General features: G+C 43.8%; 2 protein-coding genes across 6 annotated transcripts in view; both read right to left on the bottom strand.

The window, feature by feature from the left end:
- Nucleotides 1-6676: 6676 nt before the first annotated feature.
- Nucleotides 6677-8684, bottom strand: LOC140200801 (gastrotropin-like). Its single transcript, XM_072264415.1, has 4 exons — nucleotides 8584-8684; nucleotides 7396-7571; nucleotides 6916-7005; nucleotides 6677-6830 (listed from the first exon to the last, which is right to left on the bottom strand). The coding sequence occupies exons 1-4, from the start codon at nucleotides 8648-8650 to the stop codon at nucleotides 6777-6779; spliced, it is 387 nt and encodes a 128-aa protein (XP_072120516.1). The 5' UTR covers nucleotides 8651-8684; the 3' UTR covers nucleotides 6677-6776.
- Nucleotides 8685-21134: 12450 nt separating this feature from the next.
- LOC140200406 (gastrotropin-like) overlaps nucleotides 21135-27478 on the bottom strand; it is a 192784-nt gene continuing 186440 nt past the window's right edge. For all 5 annotated transcript variants that reach the window (XM_072263688.1, XM_072263687.1, XM_072263689.1 and 2 more), the window contains 2 exons: nucleotides 21482-21571; nucleotides 21135-21365 (listed from right to left, as the gene is read on the bottom strand). In XM_072263688.1, the coding sequence (XP_072119789.1) occupies nucleotides 21312-21365; nucleotides 21482-21571 (144 nt within the window). In that variant the 3' untranslated portion in view covers nucleotides 21135-21311. The remainder of the gene's footprint in view (nucleotides 21366-21481; nucleotides 21572-27478) is intronic.

Raw genomic sequence — 27478 nt, 5'->3', positions numbered from 1 at the left:
TGTGCCCATCCAAACATCTCTTAAAAGCCCCTGATATATTTTCCTCGACCACCATACCAGGCAACATGTTCCATGCATCCATCACTCTCTGAGTGAAAAATTTACCCCTCACATTCCCCTTGAACCTACCCCCTCTCACGTTCAAGGCATGCCCTCTGGTATTAGACATTTCAACCCTGAGAAACAGATACTCCCTGTCTACTCTATCTACGCCTCTCATAGTCTTGTAGACCACTATTCAGATCTACCCTCAGCCTCCAGCGCTCCAGAGAGAACAACCCAACTTTGTCCACCCTCTCATGATAGCACATGCTCTCTAAACCAGGCAGTATCATGGTAAACCTCTTCTGCATCCTCTCAAAAGCCTCAACTTCCTTCTTATAATGGCAGAGCTGCATGCAATACTTCAGGTGTGGCCTAACCAGAGTTCTATAAAGTTGCAACATAACTTCTTGAATTTTGAACTCAATGCCTTGACTAATAAAAGCAAAAATTCCATAAGTCTTCTTCACCACATGATCAACCTGTGTAGCCACTTTCAAGGAGCTATGCACTTGGATTCCAAGATTTTTCTGCTCAGCAACACTGTTAACAGTGTACTGTCTCCTTGCATTTGCCATACCAAGATGCAACACCTCACAGTTACCTGGGTTAAACTCCATCTGCCATCTCTCTGCCCATATCTGTACTGATCTATATTGTACTGTATTCTTTGCCAGTCTTCTACACTAACTACACCTCCACCAATCTTGGTATAATCCATAAACTTAATAACCCACCTATCTACATTTTCATCCAGGTCACTTACTATACATCACAAACATCAGAGGTCCCAGCACAGATCCCTGCGGAACACCACTAATTACAGACCTCCAGCTCGAACCAGTATTCTCTGTCTTCTATTCACAAGCCAGTTCTGAATCCAAACAACCAATTTGTCACGGACCCCACGCATCTTAATCTTAGCCTCCCATGAGGGACTTTGTCAAATGCCTTCCTAAAATCCATGTAGACTACATCCACTGCCCTACCCTCATCAATCTCTCTAATCACCTTGTCAAAGAACTCAGTCAAGTTGGTAAGACACGAACTGCCCCACACAAAGTTATGCTGGCTCTCCCTAATTACGGCACGGGATTCCAAATGTTCATATATCCTATGTCCAAGAATTATCTCCAGCAAATTTCCCTACAACTGATGTGAGATTCACTGATCTATAGTTCCCAGGATTTTTCCTTGTTCCCCTCTTAAGTAGGGGTACAACATTAGCCACTTGCCAGTCCTCTGTGATCTCACCTGTGCTGAGAGAGGACACAAAGTTACTGGTCAAGGCCCCAGCAATCTCATCTCTTGCCTCCTTCAATATCCTGGGGTAAATCCCATCAGGCCCTGGGGACTTAAGCTACCTTAATACTCATTAGGAGGCCCAACACTTCCTCCTCCTTGACCTCGAAACGCCCTAAAGTATTTATACACTCAGCACTGATCTCCTGGTCCTCCATATTTTTCCTTGGTAAATATTGAAGCAAAATACTCATTAAGCACCTCACTCAGATTCTCTCCATCCAAGCAAGTGTTCCCCCTTTATCCTTGAGTGGCCCCACCCTCTCCCTAGGTATCCTCTTGCTCTTCATGAACCCTCCTGTCTTTCCTAATTCCCTTCTTTAGTTCTTTTCTGACTTCGTTATACTCTTCATGTGCTTTGTTTGATCTTAATTTCTGAAGCTGTACATACTTCTCCTTTTTCTTCCTGCTAACTTCATCATCTCTTTGGACATCCAAGTTCTCTTATCTTTCCATCCCTGTCCTTTCTTCTAACAGGAACATATCTTTCCTATGCTCTGTGCAATTCATCCTTAAATATCCTCCACGTGTCTGATGTTGACTTGTCAGAAAAAAGGGTTTTCCCAATTAGCTCTTGCCTAATGCCCTTGTAAATTGCCCTAATCCAATTTAAAACTCTCCTGCAAGGACCATACCTATCCTTATCTGTAGCTATCCTGAAAGAGTTGTGGTCATTGTTCGCTAACTGCTCACCCGCTGAAAGGTCAGTCACCTGGCCTGGCCTGGCCATATTGCAATGGAATGAAAGGAAGTATGGAGGCATGAGAGAGGAGTTTGCCCAGATGGATTGGATGAGGATACTGGCAGGGATGAAGGCAGAACAGAGGTGGCTGAAGTTTCTGAGAATAGTTCACAAGGCGCAGGATAGATATGTCCGACAGAAGAAGGTGTTCTCAAATGGCAACTGTGTTTAACAAGGGAAATTAAGAGCTACATGAAAGCAAGGAAAGGGCATATAGTGTAGCAAGAGTGACTGGAAAGCTGAATGATTGGGAAGTTTTTAAAATCCAACCACAGGCAAGTAAAAAAGCTATAAGAAGGGAAAAGATGAAATATGAGGGCAAACTAGCCCATAATATGAAGCAGGATACTGAAAGTATTTCCAGTTATATCAAGAATAAAAGGGAGGTGAGGGTTGATATTGGACCATTGGAAAATGATGCTGGTGAAGTAACAATGGGGGAGAAAGAATTGGCAGATGAACTTATTAAGTACTTTGCTTCAGTCTTGATTGTGCAAGACACTAGCAATGTGCCAGAGGTCTGCGAGTGTCAGGGAGCAGGAGTGAGTGCATTTGCTATTACAAAGGAAAAAAAGTGCTAGGCAAACTGAAGGTCTTAAGGTGGATAAGTCTACACCTTACATTCCCAAGTCCTGAAAGAGGTTGCTGAAGAAATAATGGATGCATTAGTCATGATCTTTCAAGAATCACTTAAATCTGGCATGATACTGGAAGTCTGGAAAATTGCAAATGTCACTCCACTCTTTATGAAGGAAGAAAGACAAAAAAGAGGAAATTATAGGACAGTTAGCTTAACTTCAGTGGTTGGGAAAGTGTTGGAATTCATTATTAAGGATGAGGTTTCGGGGTACATGGAGACCAAAGATAAAATAAGTCAAAGTCAGCATGGTTTCTGTGAAGGGAAATCTTGCCTGACAAAGCTGTGGGAATTCTTCGAGCAAGTGACAAGCAAGGTGGACAAAGGAGAGGTAGTGGATGTCATTTACTTAGATTTTCAGGAGGCATTTGATAAGGTGCCACACATGAGGTAACAAGGCAAAATACTATAGTGTTACAGGGATTATACTGCATGGATAGAGGAATGGCTGACAGGCAGGAGGCAGTGAGTGAGAATAAAGGGGGCCTTTTCTTGTTGGCTGCCAGTGACTAGTGGCATTCTTCTGGGGTCAGTATTGGGACCGCTACTTTTCACATTATTTGTCAGTGATTTAGATAATGGAATTAATAGCTTTGCGGCAAAGTTGGCGGATGATATAAAGAAAGTTGGAGGGGTAGGTAGTGCTGAGGAAGCAGTACGATTGCAGCAGGACTTAGACAAATTGTAAGAATGGGCAAAAAGTGGGCAGATGGAATACAGTGTTGGGAATGTATGATAATGCATTTTGGTAAAAGGAACAAAAGTGCAGACTATTATCTAAATGGGGAGAAAATTCAAATATCAGAGTTGCAAAGGGACTTAGGAGTCCTCATGCAAGACTCCCAGAGGTTGAGTCTGTGGTAAAGAAGGCATATACAATGTTGGCATTCATTTCAAGGGGAATAGAACATACAAGCAAGGAGATAATGCTGAAACTTTATAAGACACTAGTCTGACCGCACTTGGAGTATTGACAACAGTTTTGGGCCCCTTATCTCAGAAAGGATGTTTTGTCATTGAAGGGGGTCCAGAAGAGGTAAACAAGGATGATTCCAAGAATGAAGGGGTTAACATATGAGCAACACACATCAAAGTTGCTGGTGAACGCAGCAGGCCAGGCAGCATCTGTAGGAAGAGGTGCAGTCGAAGTTTCAGGCCAAGACCCTTCGTCAGGACTAACTGAAGGAAGAGTGAGTAAGGGATTTGAAAGTTGGAGGGGGAGGGGGAGATCCAAAATGATAGGAGAAGACAGGAGGGGGAGGGATGGAGCCAAGAGCTGGACAGGTGATTGGCAAAAGGGGATATGAGAGGATCATGGGACAGGAGGTCCGGGAAGAAAGACAAGGGGGGGGGGGACCCAGAGAATGGGCAAGAGGTATATTCAGAGGGACAGAGGGAGAAAAAGGAGAGTGAGAGAATAATCCCTTACTCACTCTTCCTTCAGTTAGTCCTGACGAAGGGTCTCGGCCTGAAACGTCGACTGCACCTCTTCCTACAGATGCTGCCTGGCCTGCTGCGTTCACCAGCAACTTTGATGTGTGTTGCTTGAATTTCCAGCATCTGCAGAATTCCTGTTGTTTGGGTTAACATATGAGGAGTGTTTGGCAGCTTTGGGCCCTGTATTCACTGGAATTTGGAAGAATACAGGGAGATCTCATTGAAACCTATTGAATGTTGAAAGGACTAGATAGGGTGGATGTGCAGAGGATGTTTCCTCAGGTGGGGATTTAGAACTAGACCGCACAGCCTTAAAATTGAGGGGCGACCTTTTAGAACAGTAAGGAGTTAGCCAAAGAGTGGTGAATCTGTGGAATGTTCTGCTACAAACAGCTGTTGAGGCCAAGTCGGTGGGTTTATTTAAGGTGGAAGTTGATAGATTCCTGATTAGGTAGGGTATCAAGGGATACGGTGAAAGGGCAGGTGTATGGGTTTAATGGGTGGAGCTGACTCGATGGGCTGAATGGCTTACTTCTGCTCCTGTGTGTTATGGTCTTCTGGTCTCATTACCGAACACCAGTTCCTGTACCACCCCTCCTCTCGTTGGACCATCCTCATTTTCATTTAAGAAGCCCTCCTGGATACTCTTAACAAATTTTGCCCCATTGTAAACCCATTGCACTAAGAAGGTCCCTGTTTCCATTAGGGAAGTTGAATTCCCCTATGACAATGGCAACAACCCTATTATATTTACACCTGTCCTTAATCTGATTAAATATCTGTCAATCTCCCGGTGGCAATTAGGAGGTCTGTAGTACAATCCCATCAGTGTGATTGCCCCCTTCCTATTCCTGAGTTCCACCCAAAAGGAGTCAGTGTCTGAACCCTGCATTATGTTTCCCCTGAGTGCAGCTCTGATTATGTCCCTGATCAGTAGTGCTACTCCCCACCTTCTTTTACCTCCTTCTCTATCTTTTCTAAAACTGGTGCATTAATCACCCATTCCTGCCCTTCTCTCAACCAAGTTTCAGTAATGGATTCAACAGTGTAGTTCCACGTACTGATCCATGCTCTAACTTCATCACCCTTACCCATCCATAATACTCCTAGTATTAAAATATACACATTTCAAACTATCGGACCCATTATACCTATTATTTCAATTTTGCCTTTCAATACTTTCCCTGACATCTACCTCAGGTCCATTCTCTCCCTTACTGGCATGGTTTTCTGGCTCCCAGTCCCCTGCAAAGCTAGTTTAAACTCTCTCTTGTAGCGTTAACAAACTTCCCAGCCAGGATATTAGTTCCCCTCCAGCTCAGGTGCAACCCGTTCCTCTTGTACAGGTCACTCCTTCCACAGAAAAGTTCCAATGATCCAAGAACTTGAACCCTGTCCCCTGTACCATCTCCTCAACCACTCGTTCATCTGTGTTATCACCTCAGTCCTGCCTGCACCAGCCTGTAGCCCTGGGACTAATCCAGGGATTACACCCTTGGAGGCCCTTCTCTTCAGCCTCTTTCCAAGCTCTCTGCGTAGGACCTCTTCCCCTTTTCTGTCTACATCATTGGTGCCAATATGCACCATGACCTCTGGGTGTCCCCCCTGCCCTGTAAGAATGTCCTGCAGCCACTCTGCTACATCATGGACCCTAGCATCCGAAAAGGCTTCACACCATCTTGGTGTCTCTTTTACAGCTACAGAATCTCCTTTCTGTCCCCCTGACTGTTGAGTCCTCTATCACTACCGCATTGCCTGACTTTACCCTTCCCTGTCGATCCTCAGTGTCGGCTACAGTGCCACCAGCTTGGCTTCTGCTGCTGTGCCCCGATGGGTCATCCCCCAGCAGTATCCAAAGGAGTATACTTGTTACTGAGGGAAAAGACCACAGGGAACCCTACACTGATTTCTTAATCCCCATACCTCTCCTGTTGGTCACCCATCTACTATCCGAAGCCTGTACTCTGGGTGTGAACACCTCTTCAAAGGTCTCATCTATAATATCTTTAGCCTCCTGAATGATCCTGAGTACATTAAATTCTTTGACCCAGTCAGTCAGGCATTGAAGTTGAGTACACTTCCCGCATCAGGGGACCATCAGTTATCCTGAATTCCCATATTTGACTGGAGGAGCATTACTCTGTACTGAAAAAAACTTTTACTTCGTATCTGTGAATCCACCTGTCATTGCCAAAGCTTTCCACTTTATCACTGGCACACTCTGATAATGGCTACTCTGCCTGATCTACTTTCCTGTTATTTGGTGCTGAGTTTAGGCCTTTGACACCAGCACTCACCGCGCCTGAGCAGTGGAAAAAGACTGATTGTTGGGGTAATCATTGGAGAGGGCAATCTACTTCCAAGGAACAGCTTAACCTAAGATAACCTAAGAAGGATATGGTTGTATTTCTATTTTATCATTTCCCGCACTGGCCTAAACAATTCTTGACTGGGAAAGAGCTGGGATGGTTGAAATGTGGAATTTAAATAGATTGTACAGTTAAGGACACAAAGCATTAAGCGTTCAGAATTATATATTTTTAATCAAAAACAGGTAAAACAATGTATAATGGAGATGCATTTTTCATCCCAAGGAGTAACTGAAGTTTTGTTGTATTATGCAATCTTCTTGCTAATTCTCTTGTAAACCACACCACCACATGTAGAAGTCTACCAGAAAGGAGAAAAAAAAAGCTATTATGCTCAATTTCCAGCTAACATTTGGAATTTATTTTCTAACTCAAAAATTACTTACCTCAACAAGATTTCCATCGGAGATGGCTGAAGTGTGGTGGTAGTTTGGAAAGTCGCAAATAAGTGTATTTCCTTCCATTTTGACTGTTGCCTGGTGTATTTAAAAAAAAAATCAGAAGAGTAGATTCAAGACAGCTGAATATTTAGTGCCTGAATAATCTCTGCACTGATTTAATGCGAAAGCCTTCATACACATTCCCAAGCAGGGAACACAACATTGCTCCATTTGCACAACATTGCCCCATTAGGGACTTGGGGGCAGATTTATGACTAAACAATGCATGAGAAATAATATTACGTGAAGAGAGATCTATCATGTACAGCCCAGTATCCATTTACTCGATACTGGGCTGTACATGATAGATCTCTCTTCACGTAATATTATTTCTCATGCATTGTTTAGTCATAAATCTGCCCCCAAGTCCCTAATAAACACTAAAGTAATGTCAATGTTATCTAGTAAAATATTTTCCAGGCTTACCTTGAATTTTTTGCCATCCATGGTTTCCATCTCTGATTCCTGGCCAATGACAAACGTGTTCTTCATGGTCTTTCCTCCAGGATAGATCTGGCTCCAGGTAAAATTATTTCCATTTTGGGTAACCTCTGTAATGACTTTAGCGTTCCTTCCCTTCTCGGTGATGTCAGCCGGATAGTCTGGAAAATAATCAAATTTGTGTTAATATCCGCATTCGTTATCATCTCAAGCTGAATTGTTCAAACTTTTAGAAATGAATTCAGAAGCCTGAACAATGTCTGATGAAGCTTACTATAAACTGCTGTGAAATGGTGCACACGAGGCAATATGGCTCACATACTGTATATACCTGGGAACGATGTCTAATTGGTAAAGGATAAATCTGTAAATTCCTCCCTTTTACTATTTCTGCTAAACTCTGTGGAAATTTTCAGATGTGAATATAGATTTTGTTCAAGTTCTCAAGCAATTTTGCTGACTAGAAGAAATTTGACAGGGAAAAGACTTACCTTTAAAACAGTCTTTCATTTATTATGAGACACAAAAAAGGCAGGAACAAATATAAAGTTTCAAGACTGTGCAACAATAGAATTCACCCCACCTGACAGCTCCATTGAGAGTGCAGTAGCATTAGTGAGGAATTGACATAGCAGCTTCTTTAAAAATACAATCTTTCTCAAAGTTCCAACTGCATATGTTTTGTTGCACTCCCCTCTGCATCTGGTGTGATTTAAGTTGTCAGCTGTTTAAAGGCCTGTTACAGTAATGATTCCAAGTTGTATAAGGTGACAAAAGCAGTTGGAACGCATTTTTACATGCATTACTGATTACAGCTGCTTTTCCTCTGCCATCCAATTTCTGAATGGACATTGAAGCCATGAACTACCTCAGTACCTTTTTTCTCCTTTTGCACTATTTATTTAATTTAACTTTTTAAAATGTATGTATCTTTTTTACTGTAATAGTTTCTTTATTATTATGCATTGCAATGTACTGCTGCCACAAAAACAAACAAATTTCACACTATATACCAGTGATATTAGACCTAATTCTGACTCTGACAAAACAGGACTGAATAAACCTTAAACATCCTTTACAGTTCAGCTCAATAAACATAACAGGACCAACATTTTCACAACTAGAGAATGTGAAACCACTGACCCAATTGTCGTATAAATTGATATAACTTACTCAGAACCTTCATAAACTCATCATAGTTTTCCTGACTTGCAACTTCGTATTTGCCGGTGAAAGCCATAATGGAGCAGCTGTAATCTGGCACAGTCTAGTGATGAAGAAACCAGTGAATATAGTGACCAGACCTCCTGAATATATATACAGATTCAGCAGTCACGCCTTAGTGATTTATTAACCAGATTTTTATTTTTCTATGTATAATATTATGAGGCAATGACATAATTTTATGCTGCCTAATGTCATTGACAACGAAGTCATTGACCTTAAACTTGACAGTTCTGAAGATGTATTGGCTTAACTTTGCAAGAAAATCATAAATATACAGCAGGTCAATGGACAGAGACCCAGCATTTAAATTGTGACTTCCTACCAGAACTACTGGAGCAAACAATACAAGATATGTTTAATTTTTCTCTCAAATCACAAATCAATGCTGTTCTGACAATCATACCTCTGCTGACTCTTTAAGCAGAAAAGCGTTCCCATTTCAATTCTTTTTCCCATTGCCCTCCAAATTAAAAAAAGAATGGGCAGGATTTTGGAGTGTCAGCTCCAGTGGCAAGCAGGAGTAGGGAAACTTCACTGATGGTAAAGTCCTCTGAGTTCAATAAATTTGGTACTGATCTTCAATTAGCCTTAGAGATTGTTGGTTAACATGGCGCAGTCTTGGGCTGTCCTTTACCATTGAAATTTCTGGGTTGGAGATCTATTGCCCGTGGTACACTTCCACTGTCTTGCGCTGGACAATCAGTCGACTATGGAGAGCATAGCACAACATGCAAAAGATTTTGATGTCCTCCATCATTGTCCACACAAGTATGTTTTCTAAGTCAGATTTCTCCTGGAAAATCTCCATTGGACAATGGGTGAACATGAGCATTTTGATTTGTTCTTTTCCCTTCCACAGACTTTCCTAACTGAGATTATCTTGCGTATTACTTGATTTGTCTAATATGGCTAAACTTTTTTGGTGAAAAAGGACTTTTAAAAGTTCCTATTTATTTCACTCTGTGAACAAATGCTTTTGCTTTCAGATGTACTCTTGGACTGCACAATTGTAAATGTGCCATGTTTGGAAAATAAATGTAACTCTGGGCACAAGGTTTCCAAAAGCTTCCACCACTCCAGTTTTCTTCACCCATGTCAGAGTCTGTTGTAGACTAATTGATGGGAATTATTTATTATGGGGAGTTACTAACCAACACTATTGTCATTGTATCATACAGCTACCACAGCAGTATGAGGCAAATTGGAGGAAGATTGATTGTCTTTTGTGTTTGCATATGTCAACTGAAGATTCATCAGTGGCCACTTTAATAGATACCTCCTGTCCCTAATAAAGAGGTCACTGAGAGTATGTTTGTGGCCTTCTGCTGCTGTAACCCATCCACTTCAAGGTTTGAAGTGTTCTGCATTCAAAGGTGCTCTTCTGCACAGCACTTTTGATGCATGATTATTTGGGATACTGTCATCTTCCTATCAGCTTGAACCGGTCTGGCCATTCTCCTCTGACCTCTCTCATTAACAAGGCATTTTTGCTCACTGGATGTTTCTGTTTGTAGCACCGTTCTCTATACTCTAGAGACTATTGTGTGTGAAAATCTCAAGAGATTAGCAATTTCTGAGATACTCACACCACCCTATCTGGCACCAACAATCCTTCCATGGTCAAAGCCCCTGAGATCACATTTCTCACCCATTCTGTTTGGTCTGAGCAACAAATGAACTGCCTAACCATGTCTGCAATGCCTTTATGCATTGAGTTGCGGCCACATGGTAGGCAGATTAAATACCAGCCTCCAGGTCCAACATATTATTCTCCGTAACATCCGCCACCTCCAACGGGATCCCACCACTAAACACATCTTTCCCTCCCCCCATCTCTCTGCATTCCGCAGGGATCGCTTCCTACACAACTCTCTTGTCCATTTGTCCCCCCCATCCCTCCCCACTGATCTCCCTCCTGGCACTTATCCCTGTAAGCGGAACAAGTGCTACACATGCCCTTACACTTCCTCCCTTACCATCATTCAGGGCCCCAAACAGTCCTTCCAGGTGAGGCAACACTTCACCTGTGAGTCGACTGGGGTGATATACTGCGTCCGGTGCTCCCGATGTGGCCTTTTATATATTGGCGAGACCCGACACAGACTGGGAGACCGCTTTGCTGAACATCTACGCTCTGTCCACCAGAGAAAGCAGGATCTCCCAGTGGCCACACATTTTAATTCCACATCCCATTCCCATTCTGACATGTCTATCCACGGCCTCCTCTACTGTAAAGATGAAGCCACACTCAGGTTGGAGGAACAACACCTTATATTCCGTCTGGGTAGCCTCCAACCTGATGGCATGAACATCGACTTCTCTAACTTCCGCTAGGCCCCACCTCCCCCTCGTACCCCATCTGTTACTTATTTTTATGCACACATTCTTTCTCTCACTCTCCTTTTTCTCCCTCTGTCCCTCTGAATATACCTCTTGCCCATCCTCTGGGTCCCCCCCCCTTGTCTTTCTTCCCGGACCTCCTGTCCCATGATCCTCTCGTATCCCCTTTTGCCAATCACCTGTCCAACTCTTGGCTCCATCCCTCCCCCTCCTGTCTTCTCCTATCATTTTGGATCTCCCCCTCCCCCTCCCCCTCCAACTTTCAAATCCCTTACTCACTCTTCCTTCAGTTAGTCCTGACGAAGGGTCTCGGCCTGAAACGTCGACTGCACCTCTTCCTACAGATGCTGCCTGGCCTGCTGCGTTCACCAGCAACCTTGATGTGTGTTGCTTGAATTTCCAGCATCTGCAGAATTCCTGTTGTTTGAGGCAGATTAAATATTTGCATTAACGAGCAGCTATACCTAATAAAGTGCCCACTGAGTTTTTATTGAAATAAGCCAATTATCTTTTTGCACATGTCCTATTAAATTATAAGTATATCCAAGGAGTCATTTTTTTTCCAAAGGAAAGGAATGAAAATGTCTATAAAAGGCCACAGTTCTAAGTTGGAGTGACTAGGATCAGAATGAATTCCATGTAGGTGTGTGATTTGTTTTCCAGTTGTCAGTCCAAGTCTCAATTAGGAAAGCCTTTATGTTTAGTTGCCCTAATGGGTTTATTGTCTTTGAGCATTCCTTAATCCAAATGGACAAAAATATGCTGGGCTTAGAAGAGGCAGATGGAGTTCAAGTTAGAATAGTATGAAGTGATACACATTGGAAGGTCGAACTCGAAGACTGAATGAAAAGTTAATGACAGGATTCTTAGCAGTCTGGAGGATCAGGATCTTGGGTATTCACACCCATAGGTTCCTCAGTATCCGTACAAGTTAATAGGGTGGTTAAGAAGTTGTACTGAATTTTGGCCTTCATTTGTCAGGTGATTGAGTTCAAGAGCTGAGAGGTAATACTGCAGCTCAGCAAATCTCTGGTTAGATCACACTTGGAGTATTGTGTTCAGTTCTGTTTGCCTCATTATAGGAAAGATGTGGAAGCTTTAAAGAGGGTACAGAGGAGATTTACCAGGGATACTGCCTGGATTAGAAAATGCGTCTTATGAGGATAGTTTTAGTGAACTGGAGCTTTTTTTGCTTTGGAGCAAAGGAGGATGAGAGGATGTCGAGATACTTTACTTTTACGCAGATTGTTAGCTGTGTGGAACGTGTTGCCATGTGGTAGAGGCAGATATGTTAGATGGGTGCATGGATGAAAAAAAATAGAGAGCTGTGGGGGAGAGAGGGGTTAGATTGATCTTAGAGAAGGTTGAATGATCGAAACATCAGGGACTGAAGTTCTTGTACTGCCTGTACTGTTTTATGTTTGTCCAATGCTTTTGTCATTTATAGTAAGTGTAGGAGTTAAAAGACTACTACTGTCTTTGAATCAATGGTTATATTAAGTGCCCTACTCATTTTTATCTTGACATTGTAAGGTTGTAAAATACTTTAGCTTACAATACAAACTGAAGATTACGATCAGTAACCGATGCACTGCAAGGGTCCATCAGCTAATAAAATTGCAATGACGTACTTAAAGTATCTCATCTCAGAAGCTGGGAAATAAATGTCACAGCAAATGTTATTCAAATGTAAATTTGAACAGAGACAACAGCAATTCCTGCTGTCTGTATCTGGTGGTTTGTTGATGATCAGCCGGCACCTCCTCAGCCATCAAAAGTTGCTGATAAAGTCAGCTGAGTATACCAAAATGGCATAAGACAAATTGGCAGAGATTTCAAAATTTAACTGAGGTGGAAAGAATGACTCTAAAGCTGGTACTCAAAACACTGGATTGAATAGTTTGGTACCTTAACCATAGATACATTTTACAGGCACAATATCTGTGTCATGATATTCTATCATTTGTAGGAGTATTTTTTAAAATTGTGGTCACTGAGATGTTCTATCATACAATGCAAAAACCTTATAAAACAATGAATAAGATCCAAGGATATAGAAAACTAATTTTGTACAGAGCAACACACAGAGAACACTACATTATTTCCAGAGAAACACACAGAGAACACTACATTACATACAGAAAAACACACACAGAACACTGTATTATGTACAGAGAAACACAATACCTCATGATGTACAGAGAAACACACACAGAACGCTACATTATGCACAGAGCAACACACACAGAACACTGCATGATGTACAGAGAAACACACACAGAACACAACATTATGTACAGAGAAACACACACAGAACACTGCATGATGCGCAGAGAAACACACACAGAACACTGCATGATGTGCAGAGAAACACACACAAAAGACAGGAGGAACTCAGCAGGTCAGGCAGCATCTACCAAAAAGAGTGAAAGATCAGCACATCATCACCAGTCTTGAAGAAGGGTCTCGGCCCGAAACGTCGACTGTTACTCATTTCCCTGGATGCTGCTTGACCTGGTGATTTCCTCTGGTGTTCTATGAGCGGATCTCCAGCAAGTGCAGACTTTCGCTTGCTTGTACACTATGTACATGGTCTCTTTGGCCTCGTTGTTCCTTTCTGTTAGTTTTGGACAAAGTACCCATTTATAAAAGGTGGCTGTGATATATTTGGTGTGATGAGAGCAATCAGGTTGCTATGTATGACACACAGTGTTACTGAATTCTCTATTTCTCTCCTGCCCTGCTATGTAGTGTGGTCGGTCTGCATATACCAATATTTTATGAACACATCACATTTCTTCCATTTATTATAGCCTGTAGCGGAAGTATAAATTTCAAATGGGCTGTGCACTCACGCTCAGTACCTGTTATATCCATACTAATTGAAAATATTACATAGATTCTGAGCAATTTTTCCACTGCTATCTTTTCTGTTAGGTTGTTCTATTATTTAGATTGATAGTCATAGTCATAGTCATACTTTATTGATCCCAGGGGAAATTGGTTTTCATTACAGTTGCACCAGAAATAATAAATAGTAATAAAACCATAAACAGTTAAATAGTCATATGTAAATTATGCCAGTAAATTATGAAATAAGTCCAGGACCAGCCTATTGGCTCAGGGTGTCTGACCCTCCAAGGGAGGAGTTGTAACGTTTGATGCCACAGGCAGGAATGACTTCCTATGATGCTCTGTGCTGCATCTTGGTGGAATGAGTCTCTGGCTGAATGTACTCCTGTGCCCGACCAGTACATTATGTAGTGGATGGGAGACACTGTCCAAGATGGCATGCAACTTGAACAGCATCCTCTTTTCAGACACCACCGTGAGAGAGTCCAGTTCCATCCCCACAACATCACTGGCCTTACGAATGAGTTTGTTGATTCTGTTGGTGTCTGCTACCCTTAGCCTGCTGCTCCAGCACACAACAGCAAACATGATAGCACTGGCCACCACAGACTCGTAGAACATCCTCAGCATCGTCCGACAGATATTAAAGGACCTCAGTCTCCTCAGGAAATAGAGACGTCTCTGACCCTTCTTGTAGACAGCCTCAGTGTTCTTTGACCAGTCCAGTTTATTGTCAACTCGTATCCCCAGGTATTTGTAATCCTCCACCATGTCCACACTGACCCCCTGGATGGAAACAGGGGTCACCGGTACCTTAGCTCTCCTCAGGTCTACCACCAGCTCCTTAGTCTTTTTCACATTAAGCTGCAGATAATTCTGCTCACACCATGTGACGAAGTTTCCTACCATAGCCCTGTATGAATTGCATTGCTTTTAATTGTAGATCCATGTAGACTTCGAGCAGCCCCATGAAGCAATGTTTCTCGTGGAAGTGCAGAGGAATAAGTGGCCTTGTAAAGTTCCCTTGAAGGATGGTCTGCTGGTATCTTGTGGTTCCAGGTGCACCTGGACTTTCTTTGTGGTTTCCATTGCGTCTGTTGTTGTTTTGTTGCCGTGACAGCAAGTGTTCACTCTTCTATTGGCTCCCATTCACTAAACTAGGAAGCTTGCATCAAATTCAGGCAATAAAGGCTGTGGAGCAGAAATGCACAGTAACTGGGATCCTGACAGTTTGAAAGTGTGATATGATGGGACATTAACTGATACACATCAGAAAGGTCCCGAGTTTGAGATATCCTGAACCCCTTACATAATGAGGCATCAACAGGCACGGTCTCAGTGGTAGCTGAGAGTGTCATGTCTGCATGACTATTCTCTCGATCTTTTGCAGGGTTTACATACCAAGGAACAGCTTTCTCAACTATTCTCTTCTCCCTGTTCAAATGGACTTCTGAAGGCAACCTCTGAGTTCCAGACTTGGACTAAGTGAACTTCAGGTCCAACTCATCAGATTTTTTGGGGGAAGGTGAGAAAAAAAACACTTGCAAAGAGACTGTAAAGTGAAAAGTCGGCTGCCAGTACTTCTGGCAGTTCGTTAACTATTGAAACTTTTAATTCAACGTGTGTGACGTTTTGTCAGGATGCAGTGGAGAGGAGGGGAATCCTGCCATCACGTAGGGAGAAAACTATCAACATAGTTCTGGAAATGTATGGGTTGGGGAAGACTCATCACTCCTCTCTCCCTCTCCAACCTTACCCTCTCTGAACACACTGCTCTCCACTCTCTCCACACCAATCCCAACCTCACCATCAAACCCACAAGAGGGTGCTGTTGTAGTGTGATGCACCGACTTCTACCTTGGCTGAGGCCAGGTGACAACTCTCCAACACCTCCTCTTACCTACTCCTCGGGGACCCCACTCCACACCATCACTGACCACATCCACTCTGAAGAACACCCAACCATTGCCACCAAATTCATAGTCCTCTTGCTTCTACCTCCTACCCAAGATCCTCAGACTGGACTGTCTGGGTAGACCTATTGTCCATGCCTGCTCCTGACTAACTGAACTCATGTGTTCATATCTCAATTCCATGCTATCCCCTTGGCTCAGTTCCTTCCCACCTACATCCCTCTATCTCCTCAGCAACGTTCAATTCCCTGGCCCTGACCTCCTCATCTTCACTATGGGTGCTCAGTCCCTAGACAGTTCTATTCCCCATCGAGAAGGCTTCAAAGCTCTCCGCTTCTTTCTTGACAAAAGAACCATCTAATCCCCCTCCATCACCACACTCCTCCGTCTGTCAGAACTGACCCTCACCCTTTCCTTCGGCTCCTCCCACTTTCCCCAAACTCGAAGGGTGGCCATGGGCACTCACTATACCTGCCCCTTTGTTTGGCCATGTAGAACTGCCCATGTTGAAGCTTTACTCAGCAGTACTCCCCAACTCTTCCTCTGCTACATTGATGACTGCTTTAGTGCTGCTTCCATACACTCATGCTGATCTCATCAATTTTTATCAACTTTGCCTCCAACTTCCACTCTGCCCTTAAATTCACTTGGTCCATCTTTGTCAATTCCCTTCCCTTTCTCAATCTCTCTGCTCCCATCTCTGGAGACAAACTGTTGACCGACATCTTTTATAAACCTACCGATTCCCATGGTTGGCTCACCTGTACCTCTTCCCTCCCTATCTCCTGTAAAAATGCTATTCCCTTTTCTCAGTTTCTTTGCCTCCACTGCATCTGTTCCCAGGACGTGGCTTTCTGTTCCAAGACATCAGAGATGTCTTCCTTCCTTAAAGAATGGTGTTTCCCCCCCTCTATTACTGATGCTGCCCTCATCCACATCTCCTCCATTCTCATCCATTCGTGCTCACTCTACCTTCCCGCCACTCCAATAGAGACCCTCTTGTTCTTACCTATCACCCCATCAGCCTTCGAATCAAACACACGATCCTCCGCCTCTTCTGTCACCTCCAAAGGGATCCTACCACTAAACATATCTTTACCTCCACAGAGGATTGCTGCCTCTGTGATCCCCTTGACCATTTGTCCCTCCCCACTAATCTCCCTCCAGGCATTTATCCTTGCAAGTAGCCAAGTGTTTCACCAGCTCATTTGCCGCCTCTCTCACCTCCATTCAGGGCCCCAAGCAGTCCTACCAGGCAATTCACCTGCGAATCGTCTGGGTGGTCTGTTGTGTCTGGTGCTCCTGATGCAGCCTCTTTTACATTGGTGAGACCCGTCATAAATTTGGGATCACTTTGTCGAGCACCTCCGCACCATCCACCACAAGTGGAACTTCCCAGTGGCCAAATATTTTAATTCCATTTCCTGGTCTGATGTGTCAATCCGTGGTCTACTCTTGTGTCACGATGAGGCCAGCCTCAGAGTGGAGGAGCAAAGGCTTATATTCTGTCTGGGTACCCATCAACCTGATGGTATGAATACCGATTTCTCCATCCGGTAAATCAATTTACCTCTCTGCTATTGCCCACTCTGACCTCTTACCATAGAAACCATAGAAACTACAGCACAGAAACAGGCCCTTTGGCCCTTCTTGGCTGTGCCAAACCATTTTCTGCCTAGTCCCACTGACCTGCACACGGACCATATCCCTCCATACACCTCCCATCCATGTATCTGTCCAATTTATTCTTAAATGCTAAAAAAGAACCCACATTTACCACCTCGTCTGGCAGCTCATTCCATACTCCCACCACTCTCTGTGTGAAGAAGCCCCCCCTAATGTTCCCTTTAAACTTTTCCCCCCTCACCCTTAACCCATGTCCTCTGGTTTTTTTCTCCCCTTGCCTCAGTGGAAAAAGCCTGCTTGCATTCACTATCTATACCCGTCATAATCTTATACACCTCTATCAAATCTCCCCTCATTCTTCTACGCACCAGGGAATAAAGCCCTAACCTATTCAACCTTTCTCTGTAACTGAGTTTCTCAAGTCCCAGCAACATCCTTGTAAACCTTCTCTGCACTCTTTCAACCTTATTTATATCCTTCCCGTAATTTGGTGACCAAAACTGAACACAATACTCCAGATTCAGCCTCACCAATGCCTTATACAACCTCATCATAACATTCCAGCTCTTATACTCAATATTTCGATTAATAAAGGCCAATGTACCAAAAGCTCTCTTTACGACCCTATCTACCTGTGACGACACTTTTAGGGAATTTTGTATCTGTATTCCCAGATCCCTCTGTTCCACTGCACTCCTCAGTGCCTTACCATTAACTCTGTATGTTCTACGTTGGTTTGTCCTTCCAATGTGCAATACCCCACACTTGTCAGTATTAAACTCCATCTGCCATTTTTCAGCCCATTTTTCCAGCTGGTCCAAGTCCCTCTGCAGGCTCTGAAAACCTTCCTCACTGTCTACTACACCTCCAATCTTTGTATCATCAGCAAACTTGCTGATCCAATTTACCACATTATCATCCAGATCATTGATATAGATGACAAATAAACATGGACCCAGCACTGATCCCTGTGGCACACCACTTGTCACAGGCCTCCACTCAGAGAAGCAATTCTCACTTCACCTGTAGACAGCGACATTTTAAATATTCCTGCCAGGGCCCCCCGCAATTTCAACACTAGTCTCCTTCAAGGTCCGAGGGAACACTCTGTCAGGTCCCGGGGATTTATCCACTTTAATTTTCCTCACGACAGCAAGCACCTTCTCCTTTTCAATCTGTACAGTTTCCATGGTCTCATTACTTGATTCCCTCAATTCCATAGATTTCATGCCAGCTTCCTTAGTAAATACAGACGCAAAAAACCTATTTAAGATCTCCCCCATTTCCTTTGGTTCCGCACAAAGCCGACCACTCTGATCTTCAAGAGGACCAATTTTATCCCTTACAATCCTTTTGCTCTTAATATACTTGTAAAAGCTCTTTGGATTATCCTTCACTTTGACTGCCAAGGCAACCTCATGTCTTCTTTTTGCCCTCCTGATTTCTTTCTTAAGTATTTTCTTGCACTTCTTATACTCCTCAAGCACCTGATTTACTCCCTGTTTCCTATACATTTCATACAACTCCCTCTTCTTCTTTATCAGAGTTGCAATATCCCTTGAGAACCAAGGTTCTTTATTCCTATTCAATTTGCCTTTAATCCTGACAGGAACATACAAACTCTGCCCTCTCAAAATTTCCCCTTTGAAGGCTTCCCACCTACCAATCACATCTTTGCTAGAGAACAACCTGTCCCAATCCACGCTTTTTAGATCCTTTCTCATTTCTTCAAATTTGGCCTTCTTCCAGTTCAGAACCTCAACCCTAGGACCAGATCTATCCTTGTCCATGATCAAATTGAAACTAATGGTGTTATGATCACTGGAACCAAAGTGCTCCCCCACACAGACTTCTGTCACTTGCCCTAATTTGTTTCATAACAGGAGATCCAATATTGCATCCCCTCTAGTTGGTCCCTCTATATACTGATTTAGAAAACTTTCCTGAACACATTTTACAAACCCTAAACCATTTAGACCCCTAACAGTATGGGAGTCCCAATCAATGTATGGAAAATTAAAATCCCCTACCACCACAACTTTATGTTTCCTGCAGTTGCCTGCTATCTCTCTGCAGATTTGCTCTTCCAAGTCTCGTTGACTATTGGGTGGTCTGTAATACAATCCCACTAATGTGGCCATACCTTTCCTGTTTCTCAGCTCCACCCATAAGGACTCAGTAGACAAGCCCTCTAATCTGTCCTGCCTGAGCACTGCTGTAATATTTTCCCTAACAAGCACTGCTACTCCCCCACCTTTCATTCCTCTGCCTCGATCACATCTGAAACATCAGAACCCTGGAATATTAAGCTGCCAGTCCTGCCCCTCCTGTAGCCAAGTTTCACTAATTGCTACAACATCATAATTCCACGTGTCAATCCACGCCCTCAACTCATCCGCCTTCCCCGCAATACTCCTAGCATTGAAATATATACACCTCAGAAGATTTTTACCACCACTCACAACCTTTCTATCAGCGGATTTGCTTAAACTTTCAACATCATTTATTTTCACCCCAGCCACACTGTCAGCTCTGGCACTCTGGTTCCCATCCCCCTGCAAATCTAGTTTAAAGCCTCCCCAACAGCACTAACAAACCTCCCTGAAAGGATATTGGTCCCCCCTGTGGTTCAAGTGTAACCTGTCTCTCTTGTACAGGTCCCACCTGCCCCAGGAGAGGTCCCAATGATCCTGAAATCTGAAACCCTGCCCCCTACACCAGATGGTATTGAACTTGAATGAGCAGACTTACTCATGCTCCTGTATTTGTAGGATCACTTTATTGCAGGTCCGATCCATGGACAGATATGCTGAAGCATCTGGTAGGAAGCAGGGGAGCCTGACAATTTCCTGACATGGCTTAGAAATGCTCCACTCTCTACTCTGTTTACATATGACTACCCCACTTTTTTAATATACAGTATATCTGTTTTTGCACATTTTTAAAAATCTATTCAATACACATAATTAATTTACTTGTTTATTATTATGTTCTTGTTTTATTATTATTTTTTTCTCTCTCTGCTACATTGAATTGAACTGCTGCTGCTGCTAACAAATTTCACGTCACATGTCAGTGATAATAAAGCTGATTCTGATTCTGAAATGCAGTCAGTAAATTTACACTTAAACTATCTCCTGTATTGCATTTCCTGTTTTACATCACTGCTCAAATTTCAGTGTTTCTTTGAATATAGTTTATAAGATGGGATTAATGACTGACTATATCTGAAATTGGATATTAATGATTGGAATTTGAACGATTCAAAAAAAATTATGTAATTTGCTCTTATCAACATACATAGATAATAACTAACAGAACTTGCGTTAGTCATGCACAATACCATTTGCAAGTTTCCAACCAAGACCCTTCAGCAGGACTGGTCTCTTTTTCCATAGATGCTGCCTGATCTGCTGAGCTCCTCCTGCATTTTGTGTGTGTTGCTCTGGATTTCCAGCATCTGCAGGTTTTCTCGTTTACCATTCACAAGGTGCATTCACACCAAATGGCAGAAGCTTTGGATGAAAAATAAATCGTGCACAGCATGCAAGGATTCTGTAATCATTCCCTTTTATCAGTGTGCAGACACAGTAACTGATGGAACCTGCCTGCACGTATGAACTGTGCACATTTCATTCATCTGCTGGTCCTCCGCTGTAACTGGTGCATCCCAAAAGTACAGAAGCAAAATTTATTTTTAAGCTGTTCTGTGTGAGGATAAAATTTCAAGAGAACAAGTTTAGCATAAAGATCACATAGATTTAATTCTTTGTTTCTCTGGACTTCATGCAAGCAATGGAAAAATCACTTTTTTTTTAGGAACAGATTCTATTTTAATCTGTGATATAACCATGCACTTTACATGGAAATAAATGTAGTATCCTGAATTAGCTATTTGCTGTAGAGTTGTTCTATCTTCTACAAGATTCTGTGTTCATCTTCTTAGGCTGTTTTCATGTGGACTCTTTTTAAAGTGATATTGCCGGACACTGATGTCTGTTGTGAATAAGAAGTTCACATATTAGTTATTAACCATAGTGCAACAAAACAATTCTTCTGTGAATAAATTAACAACATTTAAATAGTTAAAACTTCAGGAAAAGGTGTCTCACTTCAATCAACTTGTCTCCTTCAATCTCAACAGTATGAATATAATTAGGAAATTTCATGATGAGTTTTCCTCCTTCGATTTTTGCGGTAATCTGGAGAGAAGCAAATAACATCACTCAATTTTATTACAGACTTTGCAGCATAGAAGAAGGCAATCACCTCAAATAATATGCACCAAAACATAATTTTCACCTGAACCGCCTCCAACCATCTATATCAAATCCATCAGCAAACCTACTATACTTTCCTCCCTCGTGTCCTATGATACTTCCCCTTGTATGCACTCTGCTCCTCACCTCAAATGGACCAATTCCACCGGAAATGGAAGGGGAAGGCCTTTTGTCATCCCCCTCACCCATTCTACTCTGCCAATCAGTGAGAACTTGGGTAATGTTAACTTGCTCTTCACCCTATATTCCTACCTGTTCCCAGTAGACCAAACATGTATTTATCTTAGCTTTGGCTTTGAAAATATTCGACTATTTAGCCTTCACAATCCTCTAGGGCAGAGAATCCCAAAGGTTCACAACCCTCAGGGGGAAAATGAAATCATTTCAGGTCCATTGTAAATAGGCAATCTTTTATTCTGAATTTGTGTCTCTCACTCATTGCCCACAAGGGGAAACATTTCCTCAGCATGCACTCTGTCACACTGCATCAAAAAGATAATCTCTCATCTAACTGAGCACAGAACCATCCTATTCACTTCTGGAATCAAGCCAATTAACTTTTCAGAGCTGCCTCCGATGCTACTATAGCTATCCCAAAGTAAGGAGAATTATGTGGCACTCCAACTGATTTGCAGTGTGACAAGAATACACATAGATTACGATGTAGCTGGCCTGTGCTGGCACCAGTGGAATCAGCAGTTGGTCTGCCACCTGTCTTCAGGAGAGAGAGAGATAAGGAAAACAATGGAGCAGCACTTGGAGATGTTAATGAAGGGGAAGGAGAGCTGTCAAGATCGGTTCCCCCTTTGAACCCTGAACTGTTTGAAGTGATGGAAAGGTGATACCCCAGCAGGGGGATAAAAAGGGACAGGTTTGCTAAGGAAAGACACACACGACACCCGAGGTAACAAGACCCTGGAAGTGGTGCGTCTCTCACAAGTCGGTGGGAAGCACCGGGCCATAGACACACAGGGTGGAAAGACACGATCAGCGGGAACCTGGTGTGTGTCCACCCTTGCCTGGGTGCCAGGTTCACCGCAGGGAAACGATCGTATCGGGAAACGGAGGGGTCACGGTCGGTGACCTCAGATGACATCACAAAGGGCTCGCCGGAAAGCTGACTGCGAAGGTCTGTGTGGGAGCCGCTTTGAATATTCATTCGTTTTGCTCTCTCTCTCCTTCCCCCACACTGTCCATCTCCCACGGCAGCAATTACTGCGAACTGAACTGAACTAAATTGAACTGAACTTTGCGTCACTTTGAAATTGGTCATTTACCCCTAGACACCGATAGAGTTTGATTGATCCTGTTATTTTAATTCTGTGCACATGTGTGTTTATCATTGCTGAACTGTTGCATTTATTATCCTTTTGATTAGAGTACTGTGTTGCTTGTTTCTTTAATAAAACTTTCTTAGTTCTAGTAATCCAGACTCCAACTGCGTGATCCATTTCTGCTGGTTTGGCAACCCAGTTACGGGGTACGTAACATAAGTGGGGGTCTCGTCCGCGATTTTGAATGCTAAATTTGGGACGGAGTAAATTGATTGGGTCAAAATTCCCGAAAGAAAGAAAAGACAAACAGCAGAAATGGAGGTTGAGGGATTTATAAAGGCACCGACCTTGGAGGCATTAGAGGATGCCAGGAAAACGGAATTGGTAGCTGTGGCCAAATGGTTGAATCTTGCTAAGGGGAAGTCGACAATGAGGAGAGAGGAGATACACAGAGCTATCGTAGAGCACTATGTATCTAAAGGTGTGTTTCCCCAAGGCGAGCTGGGGGTGGTGTCTATTGAAAAACCTGCTGGAGACGCGGTACAGGTGCAGCTTGAAAAACTGAGTCTCGAGCACGAGTTCCGGGTACGGCAGTTAGAACATGAAGAGAAGCAGTTAGAAAGGTGGGAGAAAGAGAGAGAGTTAGAAAGGCAGGAGAAAGAGAGATAGTTAAAGGCAGGAGAGAGAGAGAGAGAGAGAGAGAGAGAGAGAGAGAGAGAGAGAGAGAGAGAGAGAGAGAGAGAGAGAGAGAGAGAGAGAGAGAGAGAGAGAGAGAGAGAGAGAGAGAGACAGAGACAGACAGCTGGAGCAAGAGGAGAAACAGAGGGAAAGGGAATTCGAGCTGGAGAAGTTAAAGATAAGGGCAGAGCAGGGGCTCGTGCCGAACCAAGGTGGAGGGTTCCGGACAACCCAGGAGGTTAGGCTGGTTCCCCCATTTGACAATACCGACGTGGATCGGTACTTTCTCCATTTCGAAAAAGTTGCTACAAGTCAGGACTGGCCGAGGGATAAGTGGGCTGCTTTGCTTCAGAGAGTACTGAAAGGGAAAGCCCAACAAGCTTACTCAGCTTTGTCCGCAGAAGATGTCCAGAGGTATGAGGTGGTGAAAGAGGCCATCCTCAGGATTTATGAGTTGGTTCCGGAGGCATACCGGCAGAGGTTCCGGAATGCAAGGAAGCAGTGGGACCGCACGTATTTAGAGTTTGCCCGTGAGATGCAGACATATTGTGAGCGTTGGTGCGCCTCAAAGGGGGTAGAGGGGGATTATGACAGACTGCTACAGCTGATCCTAATTGAGCAGTTTAAAGGTTGTGTCCCTGAGGGTATGAGACCCTACCTCGATGAGAAAGAGGCAGCCACGTTAGCCACAACTGCTAAGTTAGCGGATGAGTATGCGTTGACACATAAAATGAAGTTTGCCCCGAGTAAAGGCTACCAGAAGGGTAGTCAGTACGGCGGGGAGAGTCCGCCAGAAAAGTCAGAAAGTAAGCCGGGGACTAGTGAAAAGGATAAGGTAGACCGGGAGCAGTCTGGTAGGAAGTCTCCTGGGGTCGTCTGTTATAATTGCCAGAAAGTCGGACACTTTGCGTCCAGGTGCTTTGCCCCAAAGAAGGAGACGGGAAAAGGAAAAACGGCGATTTTGACTGGCTGTATCGAGCTGGTAAATGAACCGCTAGGGAAGGGCAGGTCTGCCAAAGTTCAGGAAGGGCGCGAAAGGTTTATCTCGGCCGGATTGGTGTCGGTGAAGGAGGGGTTAAAACCAGTTCCAGTGCGGATCTGGAGAGACACGGGAGCATGTCAGTCACTGATACTAAAGAGTGTATTAGAGTTTAGCTCAGAGACCCAGACTGGGGAGGTAGAGGTCAAAGGTATTGGGGAAGGGACAGAGTCAGTCCCTTTGCACCAGATACACTTACAAAGCAACCTGGTCTCTGGACTAGTCACGATCGAGGTGAGGTCCAAATTACTGATGAAAGGTGTGGAAGTCTTGCTCGGTAATGACCTCGCCGGGGGAATCGTGTTCAAAGCAGTGAGATTGACAGGTCAGCCTGCCAGCATTGAGGCCCCGCCCATGGACTCACAGGTTCATCACGGGACTGCGGTAGTAAATTTAGCTGAGACGTTTCTGCCAGCCTTGTACGAGAAGGGGGTAGAAAGTGAAAAGAAAGAGTGTAGTGAAACAAGAGGTAGTGAGGGAGCTGAGACAGACTTAGCATTAGCTAGGAAGGAATTTGTGCAGGCACAGGAGCGGGATGAGGGGCTGATGGTTTTGGCAGAGACAGCTCTCTCTGACACAGACTTAACAAGGGAACTAGTAGGCTATTGTGTGGAGGAGGAAGTGCTAAGGAAGCAAGGGAGACCAAGTACCGTGCCCGCAGATGAGGGATGGGGGGTGCTGCAAAAGAGTTATGGGGTTGAGATTTTTAACCTGGCCCACAAGGTACCCCATGGTGGACATTTTGCGGTGCTGGAGGAAACAGTTGGTGGAATCATGAAAGAGGTTTACCGGCTGCCCAGGGGGAAGGATGTTATTGATTATGACCGACGCGAAATGAGACGGTCACAGGCTTTTGATATGCTAACAAACCTAGTCGGTGTTAGCGCGGAAATCAATGAAGCTAGGGTCCCCCTGATAAGAGAAAAAAACCATTTTGAAAAGATGAGTATGGTATCGACCAGATGGGAGAAGGCTATTGTTTTGGCCAGCTCTGCTGATAAGGTCTCTCCCTTAATCCCCGAACAAAGCGACTCTTTAGGAGAAGTAATTAAACGACTCACACACGTGTGTTTGATTGTCCCGAGGCGATGCAAAGAACTGGGACGTTGGGTGGTGTCTGTGACACCAGGTCAGCCTAACGAGCAACAACCCTATAGAATGAGTAATTCAGTGACTAAAGGGCTGACGAACACAGAGGTGTGTATTGGCAATGTAATACGGCTGTCTGAAGCCAGCTTGATAGTGAACCTTGAAAAAAATGAGTTCGGCCACACGAAGGTCACTTACCTGGGAATTGTGGTGACACAGGGGCAGCTGGCAGCGATGCAAGCTACAGTGCGGGCTATCGCTGTCACCTCAACCCCGACAGACAAGAGGGCCCTCAGAAGGCTCTTGGAGATGGTGGGGTACTGTAGGAAGTTTTGCAATAACTCTGCGGTTACTACCTCTCCCCCTCCTACTAAGCCCTTGCGAGAGAAAACTGAGTCGGAATGGGACGACCCTTGTTATTGTGGTCCGGGATGAAACCCAATGAGAGGTTACATTGATCGCAATTCATCAGTGTTTTTGGCCACTATGAAGTTTGCTAAGTTGGAGCCTGGTCTAAGGGATTATTAATAACACATATAAAAGGAACAGAAAATGTGATGGCTGACTGTCTGTCAGGTGTTGACAACTTCAAACTCGCTGTATTAGCCAAATAGCTGATAAAGATGCATATTTGTGGGTATCAAATAATGCATTCATGTTTGTAATTTTTACCCCCGGTAAAAATCCTTAAAGGGGGGAAGTGTGACAAGAATACACATAGATTACGATGTAGCTGTCCTGTGCTGGCACCAGTGGGATCAGCAGTTGGTCTGCCACCTGTCTTCAGGAGAGAGAGAGATAAGGAAAACAATGGAGCAGCACTTGGAGATGTTAATGAAGGGGAAGGAGAGCTGTCAAGATCGGCTCCCCCTTTGAACCCTGAACTGTTTGAAGTGATGGACAGGTGATACCCCAGCAGGGGGATAAAACGGGACAGGTTCGCTAAGGAAAGACACACACGACACCCGAGGTAACAAGACCCTGGAAGCGGTGCGTCTCTCACAAGTCGGTGGGAAGTACCGGGCCATAGACGCACAGGGTGGAAAGGCACGATCGGCGGGAACCTGGTGTGTGTCCACCCTTGCCTGGGTGCCAGGTTCACCACAGGGAAACGATCGTATCTGGAAACGGAGGGGTCACGGTCAGTGACCTCAGATGACATCACAAAGGACTCGCCCGAAAGCTGACTGCGAAGGTCTGTGTGGAAGCCTTGAATATTCATTCGTTTTGCTCTCTCTCTCCTTCCCCCACACTGTCCATCTCCCACGGCAGCGATTCCTGTGAACTGAACTGAACTAAATTGAACTGAACTTTGCGTCACTTTGAAACTGGTCATTTACCCCTAGACAACGATAGAGCTTGATTGATCCTGTTATTTTAATTCTGTGCACATGTGTGTTTATCATTGCTGAACTGTTGCATTTATTACCCTTTTGATTCGAGTACTGTGTTGCTTGTTTCTTTAATAAAACTTTCTTAGTTCTAGTAATCCAGACTCCAAATGAGTGATCCATTTCTGCTGGTTTGGCAACCCAGTTACGGGGTACGTAACAGCAGCAAAAGTCACTGTCATTTACCTTACTATACCTGCACAGTAACTTTGTGTCCAATGTACCAAGACACCAATCTAAGCACTTTATAGGGAAGGAATTGTTAAAACTTTTCTCTAAGAGAATTTGTCCACTGGGGCTGATTTGGCCACCAGTGTAACAGAGCATGCAAGTTATTCACTGCAGAACATGATATTGC

This window comes from Mobula birostris, chromosome 7 (genome assembly GCF_030028105.1).
Source record: "Mobula birostris isolate sMobBir1 chromosome 7, sMobBir1.hap1, whole genome shotgun sequence".
In the NCBI taxonomy this organism is placed as follows: domain Eukaryota; kingdom Metazoa; phylum Chordata; class Chondrichthyes; order Myliobatiformes; family Myliobatidae; genus Mobula; species Mobula birostris.
This window is presented reverse-complemented; position numbering and strand designations above follow the sequence as displayed.

What these genes read in the sequence shown, in the direction of transcription:
- LOC140200801 (XM_072264415.1), bottom strand. Translation starts at nt 8,650, where the DNA reads ATGGCTTTCACCGGCAAATACGAAGTTGCAAGTCAGGAAAACTATGAT. An exon ending in TGGATGGCAAAAAATTCAAG is followed by an intron (nt 7,006 to 7,395) that starts GTAAGCCTGGAA and finishes TAAATACACCAG; the next exon opens with GCAACAGTCAAAATGGAAGG. An exon ending in CCGATGGAAATCTTGTTGAG is followed by an intron (nt 6,831 to 6,915) that starts GTAAGTAATTTT and finishes CCTTTCTGGTAG; the next exon opens with ACTTCTACATGTGGTGGTGT.